This window comes from Staurois parvus, unplaced genomic scaffold (assembly GCF_062004578.1).
Source record: "Staurois parvus isolate SC_StPar_1 unplaced genomic scaffold, SC_StPar_1.0 ptg000157l, whole genome shotgun sequence".
In the NCBI taxonomy this organism is placed as follows: Eukaryota; Metazoa; Chordata; class Amphibia; order Anura; family Ranidae; genus Staurois; species Staurois parvus.
The window spans coordinates 518,702-537,904 of record NW_028317953.1 but is presented as its reverse complement, the minus strand read 5'-3'; the positions used below and the strand labels follow the sequence as shown (position 1 = coordinate 537,904).

Here is a 19,203-nt window from a genome sequence, read left to right as displayed (position 1 = left end):
ACTTTGTTATATATCCTTTGTTGGCAATGACAGAGGTCAAACGTTTCCTGCAAGTCTTCACAAGGTTGGCACATACTGTTGCTGGTATGTTGGCCCATTCCTCCATGCAGATCTTCTCTAGAGCAGTGATGTTTTGGGGCTGTCGCTGGGCAACACGGACTTTCAGCTCCCTCCAAAGGTTTTCTATGGGGTCGAGATCTGGAGACTGGCTAGGCCACTCCAGGACCTTGAAATGCTTCTTACGAAGCCACTCCTTCGTTGCCCGAGTGGTATGTTTGGGATCATTGTCATGTTGGAAGACCCAGCCACGTTTCATCTTCAATGCCCTTGCTGATGGAAGGAGGTTTGCACTCAAAATCTCACGATACATGGCCCCATTCATTCTGTCCTGTACATGGATCAGTCGTCCTGGTCTCTTTGCGGAGAAACAGCTCCAAAGCACGATGTTGCCACCCCCATGCTTCACAGTAGTTATGGTATTCTTTGGATGCAACTCAGCATTCTCTCTCCTCCAAACACGACGAGTTGTGTTTCTACCAAACAGTTCTATTTTGGTTTCATCTGACTATGACATTCCCCCAATCCTCTTCTGGATCATCCAAATGCTCTCTAGCAAACTTCAGACGGGCCCGGACATGTACTGGCTTAAGCAGGTGGGCACGTCTGGCACTGCAGGATCTGAGTCCCTGGCGGCGTAGTGTGTTACTGATGGCAGCCTTTGTTACGTTTTGTCCCAGCTCTCTGCAGGTCATTCACTAGGTTCACCCGTGTGGTCCTGGGATTTTTGCTCACCGTTCTTGTGATCATTTTGACCCCACGGGGTGAGTTCTTGCGTGGAGCCCCAGATCGAGGGAGATTATCAGTGGTCTTGTATGTCTTCCATTTTCTAATTATTGCTCCCACAGTTGATTTGTTCACACCAAGCTGCTTGCCTATTGCAGATTCAGTCTTCCCAGCCTGGTACAGGTCTACAATTTTGTTTCTGTGGTCCTTCGACAGCTCTTTGGTCTTCACCATAGTGGAGTTTGGAGTGTGACTGTTTGAGGTTGTGGACAGGTGTCTTTTTATACTGATAACAAGTTCAAACAGGTGCCATTAATACAGGTAATGAATGCAGGACAGAGGAGCCTCTTAAAGAAGAAGGTACAGGTCTGTGAGAGCCAGAAATCTTGCTTGTTTTAGGTGACCAAATACTTATTTTCCACCATAATTTGCAAATAAATTCTTTCCAAATTAGCCAATGTGATTGTCTGTCTGGATTTTGTTTCTCATTTTGTCTCTTAGTTGAGGTCTACCTATGATGCCAATTACAGGCCTCTCTCATCTTTGTAAGTGGGAGAACTTGCACAATTGGTGGCTGACTAAATACTTTTTTGCCCCACTGTACTTTACTGTAAATGTACAGAAAAATGGCTTATGTGATACAAAGTGGTACATATTCTTTGACACGTGTTCTGCAGTGTTTATTTGTAGTATTTTTTCTTTATCCTAGATAACAGTGCACAACTTATACCAAAAAACATTTGGATAGGATCACATCAAGTTAATATTCTAATAACGGATAATCAAGGTCTGAGCTGTCCAGAAAAGCAGGTCCTGAAATTAGCAGTGTGTGCCTGTGAGAGTGGCATTGCGGCCTGCTCGGAAAGACATTCAAGCACGTCTGTAGGCCTGGGAGGAGGTGCTGTTGCACTAATGATTCTTGCATGTTTGCTACTGTTATGTGAGTACTCAATGCAGTGTTTTTTGATTTAGAAATAACTTTTCAAAGCACTCTGTAGGCATTTTCATCTTATAATGTAGTAACGTACAGTACAGCAACCAATTGAACAATTTTTTTTTTTTTTAAACTGGAACTGGTTGCCAAATAAGTAAAAAAAAAAATTATATATATATGTATGTATGTATGTATGTATGTATGTTTCATGTGTGTTTTTAACTGTTTCAACAGTGGTGCCACTTTTGCTGCTTTTGTGCTACTGCGGCTCAGCGGGGAAAGGATTTTTAACAGTTCCAGAAGATGGTCCTGAGGGAACAATTCTGATACACAACAAAGAAGGACCTGTACCTGAGGACACAGTAAGTACTAAAATGAAGTATAACTGCTTTGCTGTTTGCAGTATTTTCATAGTACCTTTTCAAAAATATGAATACAAGCAACTGACAGGCGACTATGATAGGTTGTCCAAACTCAGATGTAAAGTGACATTTGAGTGGAGCTTAAACCCTCCTGTCCTTTTACAGCTAACCATGCTGCCTTTTTTTTTTGTTTGATCTTTAGTTGCCATGATGTTGCACGTGTGCTCAGTTATGTATGACACCAGTCATTTGATGGCTGGACAGTTGGGTTGAGAGCACAGGAAACACTGGCCATTATTGTTCAAGACATACCTCAAATGTAACTGTTTGGGGAAACTGATGGGTTTAGTTCGACTTTAAAACTGTAAATGGTGTCTAAAGGAAATTAAATTGACTTCTATTATTCATTTTTGTTTTCTTTTTTTTATAGGCCATCATGCCACTTGCAATGGGAGCCATTGGTGCTGCTGGGGCTGGTGCTGCAGCTGGTGCTGGGATGTTAAAAGGCAGTGCCTATGCAATGGAAGGTATGGATGGATATGAATACAATGCCAAGGGAATGTACAGTTCCAGTATGTATGGAATGGGTGGACGATATGAAGAACAAGGCGCTCTGATAACTGCTGGAGAAATGGCAGCTGGAGGTGCTGGAGCTGGGATGAGAGCAATTGGTGTTCTGGGCTCAGGAAGCGGAGCTGGAGCCGGAGCTCAGGTCTCCTTTGGTGCTTCAGGTGCTGGTGGGAGCCAGGCTGTTCTGAATGAAGAATTCATGAGAGGCTATTTCTATGATGTAAGTATCTCTGATTTTTACACTGTGGATGTTATGTTATCTCTATTGTGCAAGGCTCTGGACTCTATATAGAAATGGATGGATCTGTTCAAACAGAAAAAGAAATGTCATGAAGAGATTTTTACACTGTTGAAGGTGCAAGCATTATTTTGATGCAGGAGAAAATATGTAATTTTGCATTATCTTTTTAGTCAGTATGTGGAGCTTTTAGTCTTATTCATGTTGTCTGGGCACACCTAGCCTCTCTGATGGAGGAACATTTTTGACAGCATTCAATAGTTAAAGCTGAAGTTTGCTCTCCCACATGGAAGACTCATCTCCGGGACTTACCCGATCAAAGGACTTGCTTATTTAACCCTCAGTGCCGTGGAAGTCGTTATGTAGCATATGTGTGATTGTATAAATATATATATATATATATATATATATATCATGCTGCTAAACTTAAAATAAGTAAAATTGACCCCCAAACCATTATAGTTTTCTTATAAAGGCCAAATGGAGATGATTAGGCAGATCTTAAAGCATGTCTAACATACTGCAGATTACCAGTCCTTAGATGTGGCGGCTGTATTCGTTTTATTATCCTAATCATACAATGCAAGATACAGGTTTGACATTCATGGACTGCAAGTTATAGGCTGGTACCTTCATGTGATTTGGACACTGGCAATCCCCTTTTAACCCTGACCCAGTCAGTGAGTCTTCCTTTTTTTGCTACTGTCTTAAGGTGATGGACCTCTTATCCCTTACAGAGATATCACTCCTTAGTTTATTAGTTTACTAGTTTATTATTTTATCTTCAGATTCTTCAGTCATTGCTTTACTGATTTCTTGTACCAAAGATTTTATTAAGCATGGTGAAAGAAACATACAAACCATGACAAATCATTTGATACAAAGTGACATCAGACAATAGAGGACAGGGAAACATCATACAAAAACACAGAAATGCACATGTGGCCCACATCGGGGTCTAGATAACACTGTGCAAAACAGAGGGCAGAGAAGCCCACATTCACATCCTGAAATATAAAAGCTACATTCAATAAAGGCAGCAAAAAAAAAAACCAGAGTTCCCCACCCTCCTGAGGAAATATTATCCCTGAGAATCATTGGTTTGTTGGATAACAACAATAAATGAAAAGCAATTGGTCTAATGTAAACAAACCATGTGAAAGAAGAGAAAGAGAAGAAAAAAGGGTTGAGAAGAGGGGGCCAAGGGGTCAAGAACCCCAGACTACCCCCCCCCCCAATCCAGAAAAGACAAAAAAGGAGGAAAAGAACCAAGAGAAGAAAGAGAGACAGGTCAGCAAAGAAAAGAAGTTCGCCTGGGAGAGAGAGAGTCGGGAGACACGATCCCCACATAGGGGGATTGAAGAGGCAAAACCCAACACACCATAGATTAGTGAGCTTTGTGGTGAAATGAGAAACTGGATAGTAGTCCACCCAAGGTTGCCAAACTGAGAGAAACTTCTCATGCTTATTCTCCAACACCGCCGTCAATTTTTCATTGATAAAGAAGCCTTGGATCCTGGACCTGACCTCAAATTGTAAAGTGGGGAACTTCCAAAAGCCGGCAATAGTCTGCTTAGTAGCCATAAAAAAAAATTGACCAGTGAGCAGAGTCTGCGAGGGTAGGCCTTGAATTGGCTTAAAAAGTAAGGCTTCAATAGGGTAATTTCTAAGGTTAATGAACGTAACTGAATAAATAAGATTAGAAACCCTAGTCCACAAGCAGAGGGCCACTGGACAGGTCCAGCATTGTACCCTCTATAGAGCAGCCCCGAAAACAGAGTCATACTCTGGTATAAATTTAGCTAATTGAGATGGGGTCTTTACTGATTTCTAATGCAATTGAGGAAGTTTACCTTACCAGCTCCCCCTGTGTCTCTGAATTAAAGGATTTCTTGTAAGGAGCCATTCCTTATGCTTCATAAGGGCTACAGTGGGGAAAACAATTATTTGATCCCCTGCAGATTTTGTAAGTTTGCCCACTTACAAAGAAATGAAGGGTCTATAATTTTTTCTTGGATGTATTCTAAATAATAGAGACAGAATATCAACCAAAGTCCAGAAAAAACACAATACAAATGTTATACATTGTTTTGCAGTTCAGTGAGTAAAATGAGTATTTAATCCCCAAGCAAAACACGACTAGGTACTTGGTGGAGAAATCCTTGTTGGCAAGCACAGAGGTAAGATGTTTCTTGTAGTTGGCTACCAGGTTTGCACACATCTCAGGAGGGATTTTGGTCCACTCTTCTACAGATCTTCTCTAAATCCTTAAGGTTTCTTGGCTGTTGCTTGGCAACTCGAAGTTTCTGCTCGCTCCATAATGTTTAATTTTTTTTTTTAAGGATTAAGGTCTGGAGATTGGCTAGGCCACACTGTGACCTTAATGTGCTTCTTCTAGAGCCGCTCCTTTGTTGCCTTGATGATATGTTTTGGGTCATTGTCATGCTGAAAGACTCGTCCACGACCCTTTGCTAGTGTTCTGGCTGAAGGAAGAAGGTTCTCATCCAAGATTTAACAATACATGGCCCTGTCTATTGGCCTCTCGGCAAAGTTGGCCTGTACCTTTAGCAGAGAAACGGCCCCAAAGCATAAGGTTTTCACCTCCATGCTTGACTGTAGGGATGGCGTTCTAAGGGTCATAGTCCAGCATTTTTCTTACTCCAAACACGGCGAATTGAGTTAATGCCAAAAAGCTCAATTTTAGTCTCATCTGACCACAGCACTTTCTCCCAATCTTTCTCTGAATCATTTAAATTTTCATTGCCAAACTTCAGATGGGCGTGTACATGTGCCTTCTTGAGGAGGCGGACCTTGTGGACGCTGCAGGATTTCAATCCATGGCAGGGTATTGTATTACCAATGGTTTGTTGGTGACTGTGGTCCCAACTGCCTTGAGATCGTTCACAAGCTCCTCCCATGTAGTTCTGGGCTGATCCCTCAGTTGTCTCATGGTCATCCTTACCCCATGATGTGAAATCTTGCATGCAGCTCCAGACCGAGGGTGATTGATGGTTATTTTTTATTCCATTTGCAAATAATCGTTTCAACAGTTCTCTTTCTCACCAAGCTTCTTGCTGATGGTCTTGTAGCCCATTCCAGCTTTGTGCAGGTCTACAATCTTGTGCTTGACGTCCTTTGACAGCTCTTTGGTCTTGCCCTTGTTGATGTCCAAGAAGGGAAAGGAAAGGAATCTGATCTGTGTACCACATGAGCACATAGACAGTATGTGGGAGTTAGAATTATTGTTGGCTGGTAGGGTATCAAATACTTATTTTACTCGCTGAACTGCAACTCCATCTATAACATTTGCATCATGTGTGTTTTAGTTTTTGTTTGTTTTTTGTTTTTTTCTGGACTTTTTGTTGATATCCTGTCATTTTAGAATACACCTATGATAAAAAAAATTATAGACCCTTCATTTCTTTCTAAGTGGGCAAACTTACAAAATCTGCAGGGGATCAAATAATAATTTTCCGCAATGTAAGTAGTCTTGCACCCTCCTTTCTTACTCAGGTGGTGTCAGCCTTCCATCTTGATGAGGATATTTTTTGTATTTATTATAGGTACTTGTATAGTGCCATCAATTTATGCAGTGCTTTACATATTTGTTATATATTCACATCAGTCCCTGCCCTCAGAGAGCTTACAATCTAAGGTCCCAAATTCACATTCATACATATACTAGGGCCAATTTAGATAAGAGCCAATTAAACCAACAGCATGTCTTTTGGAGTGTGGAAAGAAACACACACAGGCAAGGGGAGAACATGGAAACTCTGTGCAGGTAGTGCTGTGGTTGGGATTCGAACCAACGACCTTAGTTGTGCTATGCTGAAATGCTAGCTAACCACAGCCACTGTGCTGCCCTAATGAATTAGTAATTTCTTCTTTGTGCTCTGCCTCAAAGCACCTTAAAAAGATTGCTTTTTACTGTCTGGATGTGGTCATAGCCATCAGAGTGTACTTGAAAGCTGCAGCTTCTATCAGGAAGACAAGACTTCCTTTTTGTCCTACCCCCAAGACCTCGCAAGGAACACCCTGCTTCAAGATCCACCACTGTTAGGTGGATAAGACAACTTCTCTAAAGAGCTTATGCCCTAAAGAATAAAAATGCCTTCTGCATTAATATGTGCTTATCAGGTTGGTAGGCGTTTTTATATGGGCATTCCAACATCAAGCTGCTGTTGCCCAGCTTTGTAAAACTGTCACCTGGTCTTCTGTAATTTTTGCAAGTCCCACCAAGTGGACATTAAATTTCCTGCAGAAGCAGCCCTCAGCCACAAGGTTCTTGCAACAATCCGAGTTGGGTCTGTTGACCATTGTTGTGTTCGGGCCTCTTGGCACAGTTCTGTTTTTTGCCTTGTTGCCCACCCTGCTCATTCTTTGCTTGGAGAAGTCCCGGGGTATATGAGTATCAAGTCTGTGTCCTGTACATTTACGGCTAAGATAAAAGGCAAATTCCTTATCTTGGGGTATAGGGTAAAGGCCATCTGTTTCTCTGTTACTCTGCATTGCTTGCTAAAACACTGAGGACTCAGAGTGGGGTAGGGTTACAGGGGATCACCCAGGGGACTTGTCTGCAAAAACCTAGCTAGTGTTCAGTCACCTGAATGCACCAGCCTAGAACTTGGGGTCTATGAATATCAAGTTTGCGCCCTGTACTGTACTTCAAGATATGTCATTTTACAAGTGAGTAAACTTTATCTATTTTATTTTTGAGGATTTTCCCTTTTTTGTTTGTTTTTCATCTGCTAATGCAAGGATTACACTTTTTAAACGTGAGAAAAAATGGTGCTGCGCTACTACCGGTGAACCTAATTAAACAATAACACATAAGATACTAATAGTGAATAATCACAAAATAAAGGATAAATAGAATACTTCATATACAACCAGTGCCAAAAAGTGCACAATAACTCAAGGAGTGAATCCACAGTGGTGTAACAAAAGAGACGCAAATGTCAGTGACTAAGTGACACACACAATAACCACTGTCAAAATCAATCGAGAGTGGTATAAGGAAGTGGCACAAATGATGACTAGGGATCATTAAGTGAAGTGGAAACAAATAAATATAAATAAATGTGTGTGTGTGTGTATGTATGTATGTGTATATATATATATGTGTGTGTGTGTGTGTGTGTGTGTATATGTGTGTGTATGTATATATATGTATATATGTGTGTGTGTGTGTGTGTATGTATATATATATATATTGTGTGTGTGTGTATACAGTTCTGTTCAAAATAATAGCAGTGTGTTGAAAAAAGTGAATAAAGTTTAAAATCCTTCTAATAGCTTTTATTTCCATACACACAAATGCATTGGGAACACTTCACAATCTATTCCAAATCAAAACATGAAGAAAAATATATCACATTTGTGTTGTTCCTCTAAAACAATTGAAGAAAAGTGAATATTAGACTGTTCAAAAAAATAGCAGTGTTTGTATTCTGCTTTACAAACTCAAACATTCACTATATAAACTGAAAAATGTTTGAAGATTTTGCTTTCCTTTGAATCACTTAATTAATATTTAGTTGTATAAGCACTGTTTCTGAGAACTGCTGTACATCTGTGTTGCATGGAGTCAACCAACTTCTGGCACTTGTGAACAGGTATTCCAGCCCAGGATGATTGACTACATTCCACAGTTCTTCTCTATTGCTTGGTTTTGCCTCAGAAACTGCATTTTTGATGTCACCCCACAAGTTTTCTATTGGATTAAGATCCGGGGATTGGGCTGGCCACTCAACAACGTCGAATTCAGTGTTTGGGAGTCGTCTGACAAACTGTTTCCGGCCACTAGACCCAAAAAGAACAATCTTACTTTCATCAGTCCACAAAATGTTGCTCCATTTCTCTTTAGGCCAGTCAATGTGCTCTTTTTGGCAAATTGTAACCTCTTCAGCACATGTCTTTTTGTCAACAGTGGGACTTTGCGGGGGCTTCTTGCAGATAGCTTGGCTTCACATAGGCGTCTTCTAATTGTAACAGTACTCACTGGTAACTTTAGACCTTCTTTGATCTCCCTGGAGCTGATTGTTGGCTGAGCCATTTTGGCTATTCTTCTATCCATTCGAATGGTAGTTGTTCGCTTTCTTCCACGTCTTTCAGGTTTTGGTTGCCATTTTAAAGCATTTGCGATCATTTTAGCTGAGCAGCCTATCGTTTTCTGCACTTCTTTATATGTTTTCCCCTCTCCAATCAACTTTTTAATGAAGGTACGCTGTTCTTCTGAACAATGTCTGAAACGACCCATTTTCCTCAGAATTTCAGAGAGAAATGCACTGTAACCAGCATGTACAACATTTGCTGCCTTCCTTAAATAAGGGCAATAATTGCCACCTGTTTTTCAAAGAATAAATGTCCTCACTAATAGAACTCCACACTGCTATTATTTTCAACATGCCCCTTTCAATTAGTGATTCAATTACACAGAATCAGCAGCATGCATGTCATGACTGTTGGGTCTGTTGGATTTCTATTACTCTACTACACCTGCTAGTAAATTATTTGCCATGTAGAAATATCATTTCTACCAAAAACCATGATTGATCAGGTTAGTGATGCCTGACTGCTATTATATTGAACACAACTAATATATATCTCTCAATACATACAAATGTATAAATGAATGGCGAACGAAATGGACACATACTAAGTCCAAAAAATAACAGTCCCAAAAACACAGTGTGTGAATCTCCTGCTCAAAGAAGCGTGTAGAATGCAGTGACCAAACAAAAAGGAGGGCAATCATTCACAGCCTAGCATGCGTGCTCACCTTTAAGCTGTGACCCTGAAGCGGTCACAAAGCGTAAATGCAAATGGATGATCCTCAACCAGATGGATCTCAATGGCGGAACACATGAAAGCTCCTCTCCATGGCATCCACCGCAATCAGTGCTAACGATGTCCTTTTAGGGTGTGTATACCTTTTAACTCTCCACCTCCAAAATTCCTCATAATAAGAGAGCTCCCATTAGTGTAGTACATAAAAGCTTTTATTAAGTAAATGAACAATGGAACTACTCACAAAAAATACATGGGTCTGCAGACCCAGAAAGCAGTCACTGTATTGTAACAGCACAGGGTGTATGAGGTTGGGAGTACCAAGATGGCAGCTGCCGTCCGTACCGTAATGACATCACCATGCTACCATCCTGCGTGTTACGTCACGAGTCACGTGACTTCACTTGATGGTCCCTAGTCACCATTTGTGCCACATTTATTCTGTGTCATTTCCTTATACCACTCTTTATTAATTTTGACTTTTTATTTTTTTTTTTGTGTGTGTCACTTATCTCTTAGATTGTAAGCTCCAAGGAGCAGGGCCCTCCTAACCCTCTTGTATTGTTGCTGTATTGTCTCCCGTTATATTGTAAAGCACTGAGCAAACTGTTGGCGCTATATAAATCCTGTATAATAATAATAATATAATGTAGTAATTCACTGACATTTGCTCCTCTTTGTTATGATCACGCCATTTTATTTGTTAGACCACTGTAGATTCACTCCTTGAGTTATCATTGTGCACTTTTAGCACTGGTTGTATGTGAAGTATTCTATTTTATCCTTTATTTTGTGATTATTCACTCATTATTAGAATTTTATGTGTTATTGTTTAATTAGGTTTACCCATAGTAGTGCAGCACCATTTGTTCTCACTTATTGCCTTTCACTATTTGTTTGTAGTCAGGTGTTAGCAGCTACTTAATTTTCTTCTTTGAGTTAGTTTTTTTTGGCAGCGCAGTAGGTTCCTCTCTTACTTTTTAACCAATTCAATACCAGGCAATTTTACACCTTCCTGCCCAGGCCAGTTTTCAGGTTTCAGCGCTCTCACACTTTGAATGACAATTGCGCGGTCATACAACATTGTACTCAAATTAAAATTTATCATTTTCTTCACACAACTAGAGCTTTCTTTTGGTGGTATTTAATCACTGCTGGGGTTTTTATTTTTTGCTAAATTAATAAAAAAAAGACCAAAAATTTTGAAAGAAACACACGTTTTTCTTTGTTTCTGTTATAAAAGTTTGCAAATAAATAATTGTTCTTCATAAATTTTAAGCCAAGATGTATTCTGCTACATGTCTTTGGTGAAAATAACCCAAATTAGGATGTATTTTTTAGTTTGTAGGAAAGTTATAGAGTTCACAAACTATGGTATAGATCTGAATATTGATCAATCTTGAAGTACTGACGGCCAATCTAATTTCTTGAGGTCCAAGAATGTCAGAACAGTACCGATATCCCCCAAATGACCCCTTTTTGCAAAGTAGACAGTCCGACATACTTCATAAGAGGCATGGCGAGTTTTTTGAAGTTGTATTTTTTTTTTGTCATAATTTTTCAGAAAATTAAAATTAGTTTCACTATTTATTTTTTTTTTTTTACATATTGTCACCAGTGCAGTACAGCGTCATCATGTAACTGACATGGCGGTGATCAGGGACACTGACTGGTGACAGTATGAAAAAAAAAAATATATATATATTTTTTTTTAATTTTTGTATTTTTTATTTTAAGATTTTTTTTTTTCATATTTCACTATGACCAAAATAGTACAATGTTACCATAGTAACATTGTACTACTTTGGGGAAGTGATCAGTATTTTTTTTTTTTTTTACACAATTTGCCTATGGCAAAGAATTACTTTGCTATAAGCAAGCATTTTACCTGAATGACATCAATTCATTCAGGGTTTTTTTTTTTTTTGGGCTTAGCTGTGATTTGGCCACAGCTAATCACATGACGTGCATGTGATTAGCTGTGACCATTCACAGCTAGGCAGTAGTATACAATGGACGGCATGAATGAAGCCATCCATTGTATGCAACTGTCATGTGACCTGCTGTGATTGGTCACAGCAGGTCACGTGGTACTGGCAACGGGGGCCGATACTCAGATCTGTCATCGGCCGTGTCCAAGGTACACGGCCGGTGACAGATCGCGCGGCTCTGCAGGAGCGCAATCTGCGCATGTGCGGGAGGACGCCATATGGCGTCCACCTGGAACGCTGATGACATTTGCCGGCCGCCATTCCGCCATAGGGCTGGCGGCAAATGGTTAAACATGTCTGCCTTTGTTGTTCTTTATTACATATTGGGTCAGTGGGATTGGTAATTAACAAAAGTAAATTAAGATTTTATTTGCTGTCATTTAAGCTGAAGGCAAGTGACAAGGACACAGGATTTTTCTGGCTAAAACATTTTCAGCAAGAAAACACTTGTTGATCTTGACAGAAATACAAACTAATACAGTTTGCACATGCAAGCACTGCTACGCGGTCCTATATTAATTTTTGTTTTTAGGTTTAGATGAGCTTTTTAATAACGTTTACTTGTGAAGGTCAAGTGGGCTTTCTATAATTCAGGTGCCTTTTTTTTTTTTTTTTTTCTTTTTTTTTTTTTCATCAGGCTTTGTACATATACATAACAAGATTTGCAAACCAGGCATTTATAGGTCAGCCCTTTGCCTTTAAAGCATGACCTAAGAAGTGAAGGGAGAATACAGAAGTGAGAATTTTTAAAATGCTTACAATAATTTTATTGGTAGGGACAGCCACAAATCAATGGCAAGGAGAGGATTCATTGATAAAAAAAAAACAATGGCATTTACCTTGAACGTACATTTTACATTTTGGGAGCACAGGTACATAATTATGTACAAAAGGCCCTCCATGTAAAGACTGTGCTTGCAAAAATTCTTTTAAGCAGAAACTGCTGCTTCTGTCTTTTTATGTTTGGTGGTTTATTATCAATATACAGTGAGGAACAGAAGTATTTGAACACCCTGCGATTTTTGCAAGTTCTCCCACTGAAACTCCGTGTTGCTCAGCGACAGCCCCGAAACCTGACAGATCTAGAGGAGATCTGTGTGGAAGAGTGGGACAAAATCCCTGTTGCAGTGTGTGCAAACCTGGTCAAAAACTACAGGAAACATTTGACCTCTGTAATTGCAAACAAAGGCTTCTGTACCAAATATTAACACCGATTTTCTCAGGTGTTCAAATACTTATGTTCAGCAGTGCAAGACAAATAAATTCTTTAAAAATCATACAATGTGATTTCCTGAATTTTTTTTTTTTTAATTCTGTCTGAGTGGGAATGCACCTACAATGTGAATTTCAGACCCCTCCATGATTTCTAAGAGGGAGAACTTGCAAAATCGCAGGGTGTTCAAATACTTCTGTTCCTCACTGTATGTGTTTTTTTTATATAGATCAGGGGTCTCCAAACATTCTACATAGAGGGCCAGATTACTGTCTTTTAAAACTTTAGGGGGGCTGGACTGTGGTCAGCGGGAGTAAACCATACCCCATGATTGTTATTTGGGGAGTAATGGTGCCCCTTCTTTGTATCCATGGGAGTAATATGCCCAACCATTGTTGTTGGGGGAGGAATAGTGCCCCTTCGTTGGTGTCAGGGGGAGGAATAGTGCCCCATCACTGTATATGGGGGAATAATAGTGCCCCATCACTGTATATGGGGGAATAATAGTGCCCCATCACTGTATATGGGGGAATAATGGTGCCCCATCACTGTATTTGGGGGAATAATTGTGCCCCATCATTGGTATCAGTGGGAAGAAGGGTGTCCCAAAGTTTGTATCCGTGAGAGGAATAGTTCATTGTTGGTGTTAGTGAGAGGAACTATACCCCACTGTTACTGAGTGGGTGGAATAATGCCCCAGGGGCTGGATAAAAGCAATCAAAGGGCTGCAGTTTGGGGACAACTGATATTGATGAATATGGGTTTGTTGACCTTATTTTATAACAATAGCGGTCAGTTATATTTCTACTAATATATATTTTATATCCTTTTAATTGTAGAAAGGCATGCTGTGTGCTGATGAAGACATGGCCCAGGCAGCCAAAGACTGCATCCTTATGTATTCACAAGAAGGAACTGAATCCATTGCTGGGTCTGTTGGCTGTTGTAGTTTGGTTGAAAGCGAGTTTGAAGATGACCGTTATCTGGATGATCTGGGACTGAAGTTCAAAGTCTTAGCAGATATTTGCCTAGGTGTAAATGTAACCAGTGATGCAGACATATCTAAGTATACAGCCTATGAGGAAGTTAGACAAGGTGCTGTAGTAGCAGATATTGATCTAGTTCACAAGGAAGAGGAGGTAGAGCAACATGGCTATGAAATGGAAGGCTCCTATATGTCATCGGAATCTCATGTTCAGGAGGCTCAACCAACAGTGAGGGAGAATGTGGTGACTGAAGAATCCCTTGTTACATCTAAATACGTACAGGAGCCAGTCATGCGTGGTAATATACTGGTCACAGAGAAAACCTACACCACTGCTCCTAGGGTTTTTCTTGAGCCAGTTCATACTCAGAATGTACTGGTGACAGAACGAGTAATTCGGCCTGCCACCAGCTTGCATAATGTGCTGGAGGTTACTGATGCAGAAAATGTTATGTTAACTGAACGAGTAAGGAAGTCTGAAAAAAATTTGTCTACCCTGGTGGGTGTAGCGGAAGCCCCTGAGTCCCAGTATCTGCTGGTCACAGAACGAGTTCTTGCACCCAGCCCCAATGTCAAAGCTGCTGTTAGTATTCCTGATGTGTCTATGGGGAAAAGTGTGATCGTGACAGAGAGACATTTTGCCCCGATATCTGGGATTAATGGCAATGTGGTCATTCCTGCAGAGCTGTCAGCTGGCCCTAGTGTGGTAAAAGAGAGCGTGTCTATCTCAGATGGTTTAAATCAAGGACGATCGGTGTATACAAAAGGGGGATTTGGGGTGGAAGAAACTCCATCTTCAGGCAGCACTGTAGGAAATTCAACAAGCAGAGTGACAAAATACAGTAAGGTACAATATACACGTTCCTAAGCCAGTCTTGTAGAACACTGGATTAGTGTAAAGTTTTGCTTTTAGCTTTCAGAGTATTTTATACAAAGCCACTGAGATATTATATTATACAAAAGCACAAAGTTGCACAAAAATATAAGTATTTGTTGAAAAAATATTTTTTTTTATTCATAATATAAAATAGTTAATCGAGATTACAAGACCTGCTGATCCACTGAGTAGACCATTTTGTAAACCATGTCATGGTGAAAATGCTTTCTTATAAAACCTAAAAAAAAATCTTAACTGTTGTATTTTTCAAATGCAAACTCCACTGGTGCCTAAGCTATTAGAACACAAAAATCAATTAGTCTAGAATGATTTTATTATAGTCTTTTTAGAACTTTTATTTACATTTTAAAATGGTTAAAAATATATTTTATTGGCAGTATTAAAGCCAACACCACCATTGATTTCTGTCTATTTGACAGGTGTTGTAACAAGAAGTTGGGGAAATTCTCTGTAAAATGGGACACAAGCATGAATAAAAACATGTTTTTTAGCAGAGTGGAGAAGCATTAGAACTTGTGTTAGGTTTATATTACTGTGCCCCCACTGGTGTGATTCCTGTTGTTTCCTCTTCAAATCTAACCTGGGCTAGAGTTGTACTTTAATGGGCTTTATAACATACATACAGCTTGTCTGATCTATCCCTTTATTTAAATCCAAGGCCCTGCTATCATTTTCATTAGTGGTTATTCTGTCAAAGTTTCAGTAGGTTGGCTAGCCAAAGAACAAAAGTATATCCAAAAACAGAAGGATGTGGTTTGGTCAGGACCAGGAAGACATCAGAAGAATGGGGAAATATACATATTCACACTTTCTCATAATCTTTGAGAGAGAAAAATAATTTATACAGCATGTGGATACTGTCTTACACAAATACAATCTTTCTATAATTTACATTTATATGAATATATATATATATCTTTGACATTTTTAATCAACTTAAAAATGTATAGGATTGCCATTAACAGTCAATATTCATCATTATGTATTTGCATACTAAGTCGGAGTTGCTGCTAGTTCAACCTTTTTTATGGATTTATTAGGTATACACTGCAAGAAGCAGCAAAGCACAGTCACCCATGGGGAAAAAAATCACTACAAACATAAGGCATAGTAACAGTACTTACTTTGTGTGTATACTGCAAACTGATTTTGTGGCTTTGACTGTTGGCCAACAGATTTGGTTGTTTTAGACCATATATAATGAACTCACTGTCTTGTGATAATGGTGTTTCCTGTACATTATTTGTATGAAAAGTTTTTAGACTGTTCACACATGGTTACTGCTACTGTTAAGTTACTGTTTTGTACATTTAAGCCCTGACCGATTCTGCAGCAAGCACCACAAACATTTATTCAACTGCTTTCTGAAACTGTGTCTGGTGTTTGTGCAATAGTTCTGGACCAATAGAATTGAGGCTTGGTTCTGATAGATATGCAGTGGAGTAGGTCTTCCTTCAAAGGAGCTGATGCATTATAAAGGTCTAGTGTGGGTGGACCTTTTTCTTGTCCTAGACTGCTATCCCTCTGATTGTGACAAATGAGTGATCAGATGATAAACTCTAGAGTGGGTATTGAGGAACACCTGATACAAAAGTTCATATCACTCACAGGTCTTTTTGAAGTGCTTCAAAAAAACTCCAGGAGTGTTTTAATACAGAGTGTGGAATTTGTGGAGATGGACATTGGGGCCAGTTCACTCAAGCATAAAGCATGGCATTTTTTTATTACTAAGCATTAGAGATGTGTGTGATTGCAATGGTGTTTACAGTTCATTCAAAGTTGTATTGCAAGTCCTCGCACATCTTGATGAACTGACCCTGACATCTGTCAGTCTGTACAAATGCTAAATCTGGTAGCATAAAAGATGAATGTACCCCCTTCAATAAACAAGTTCATTTGGACTAAACTCAGAATTCTGTGACCTTTTGTCAGTGAGTGTGTACTGAGGCCCTAAGAATGCTCATAGTGACACAATTTCATATGTTCTTTACAGTGGAGGGTTTATTGTCCCAAATACACATTCATGTGATATTAAAAATACCTGGTTTGAAAAGGGTTGTTAGGGCAATTCACATAGTTTTCACACTGATTGTTTAAAGTCTTCTGGAATTCAAGAAGCATACGATTGTGTCTCAAGACTGCCAGCCATTGAATGTTCCTTACAATAACTCCAATGTCTATGGTGTTAGTAAGATTAATAGTCCTCTACATTAGTCAAATAAAATTCTGATTTGAACCATCATTTCATAAGAAAAGATGTTCTGTATCTAAATGTCTGTATTTTTGTATGGCTTCATAAGGTATTTCAGTAAGCACATGGCATTACTTTTTTGTATTGCTTTAGTTAAAATAATATAAAGGAAAAGTAGTGTGAAAAGTTCTGATTTTTGCTACTTTTCATATGAGGAAACCTGTTTTGGTAACATTTCTATATCGTCATTCATAGATTCCTATGTCTTGCAAGTAGAACTTACAAAAAATAGTAGCAGCGATAATGGCAGAGTATATATTGCATTGAGTGGAGAGTCCTGTGTTTTGTTTTTTTTTTTGGTTTTTTTTGTATTGTATTTCCATCTTCAGGAGCACACAATGCAATACTTACAACTGATGGAAAATGAAAGAAATGTGTAACCTAAAGTAGAACTTTGGCCTCTTTTACATAAAAAAATAAATTCTTCAGCACCAAATTATGCATGCGCACTTTCAGATTTTTCTAAAAAGTACCATGAATACCTCCTAGATTCTGCCAGTGAGATCCACATAATACAGCTTCCTGTGATATTGTGTCAACTGTGCTGCACTGCTCCTGAATTCAAAGTAGTGTTATCACACTCGTGTAGATTGTCTCCGCATACACTACAGTAGGATGACAAAAATGTTGAACTGGGCATGGCTGTCAGCATTGTCACTGCTGATTCACAAGTCTGTAGCTTGTCAAACACTGGCCACTGCTTTCTGTGTGCAGTACTGCCTTCCTCTTGCTGAGTAAGCTGCAGTGTCAAGACAGGATTAAAGTGAGACAAACTAAGGAGGATTTGGCTCAGTCATGAAAGGCGAAGGACGTTTTTGCTTACTTTATGAAGCTTCACATAGTTACTGGATTTGGTACTTGTTTAGACTGCTTTACGTTGAGCTTAGCCCTGCCTGCTACAATAGGAACTCTTTAAATTCTATTAATGATATTTTAAAAGACATGTATGGACTTAAAAAAAAAAAAAAAAAAATAGCTTATACTCACCTAGGCAAATGCAGCATTGATCTGGTACTGTATCTCTCTCCTACTGACACACCACTGATTGCTCCCTCTTCCACTGTGAGCAGAGAGCCGTAACTGTCTGTCTCTCTGCTCTGCCCCTACAGCTCTCTAATGCTTTGGCTATACTTCTCCTTTTAAAAATGCAGGTATTGATAACTAAATTTTAAATATGTATTGCTCATATTTAGGATAAAAATCCTACATTTCAAATTGTCCTTTTTAAATATCTCAAATGTTTATCACCGAAGAATTTTGTGATAAGGGCAAAAAGCGAAATGCTACCTTTCTGGAAACACCTTTTTTTAATGTAAATAATGTACATATTACATGAGACCTACTGACGTTTTATTTAGAAAATAAAATCAATTCAGCCTTTATTGCAGCTTGTACATTCATTTTTTTTTTAATTTCTTTTTAGAGTATTGGATTTTGTATAAAAAAATAAAAAAAAAACACTAATTACAATGGTGTCAATAAGTAACCTATGACGTATTCATTATTTTTCTAATGTATGTTTTTTTTTCTATTGTAGAATAATGAATAACAAATTAACTTGTACATGTTAAATGTAATTTTTTTTTAAATGCAAGTTTGGACCAGTAGTAATAAAGTTTGTGTGTTTATGTGTTTTTTTTTTTTGGCTTGTAACATCATGACTTATTGCTTAACCATACTTCTCTTTTGACACTGTACAGCTAAAAGAGGAGCCTAATAGATGTTGCTGGGCTAATCTTTTGTAGAATAAAATACACCACTCACCCTGCTCCTTTTTGTCTCTAAATGGGCTGTTTTGGGAACTGCTGATATCAATGCAACCGAAAAATGTATGTTCAATCCTGACTCTTAAAAGATAAGTTAACCTTTTTTGTAGGAAAAAAAAATTGTAAATTTTTTTTTCTTGCAGGTAAAAAAATGTGCATTTATTTTTTTTTGAAGCCTTCATTGAGAACTACAAGCCAACATCCATAAAGACTGTTAGTACTTCTAGTTCTTCCATTTACAGAACTCTGTGAATGAATGAGATGGCCGAGTGGGCGGATCTCTACATAGCTGTGTTTTTTTTTTTTTTAAATTGTGATAAATTGGTGTTGGGAAAGGATTCCCCAACTCACTATCGCAATTGGGGGTTGGGAGGGAGTGCGAGGGCTGCAGCAACAGTAACATATTACACCGAGTATGAG

General features: G+C 38.9%; 1 protein-coding gene across 1 annotated transcript in view; it reads left to right on the top strand.

Annotated features, from left to right (window-relative positions):
* DSG2 (desmoglein 2) overlaps nt 1-18,785 on the top strand; it is an 87,551-nt gene extending 68,766 nt beyond the window's left edge. Inside the window, exons 12-15 of the mRNA XM_089675696.1 lie at nt 1,493-1,723; nt 1,952-2,079; nt 2,510-2,869; nt 13,723-18,785. Of these exons, the coding sequence (XP_089531822.1) occupies nt 1,493-1,723; nt 1,952-2,079; nt 2,510-2,869; nt 13,723-14,736 (1,733 nt within the window). The 3' untranslated portion in view covers nt 14,737-18,785. The remainder of the gene's footprint in view (nt 1-1,492; nt 1,724-1,951; nt 2,080-2,509; nt 2,870-13,722) is intronic.
* The last annotated feature ends 418 nt before the right edge of the window (nt 18,786-19,203 follow it).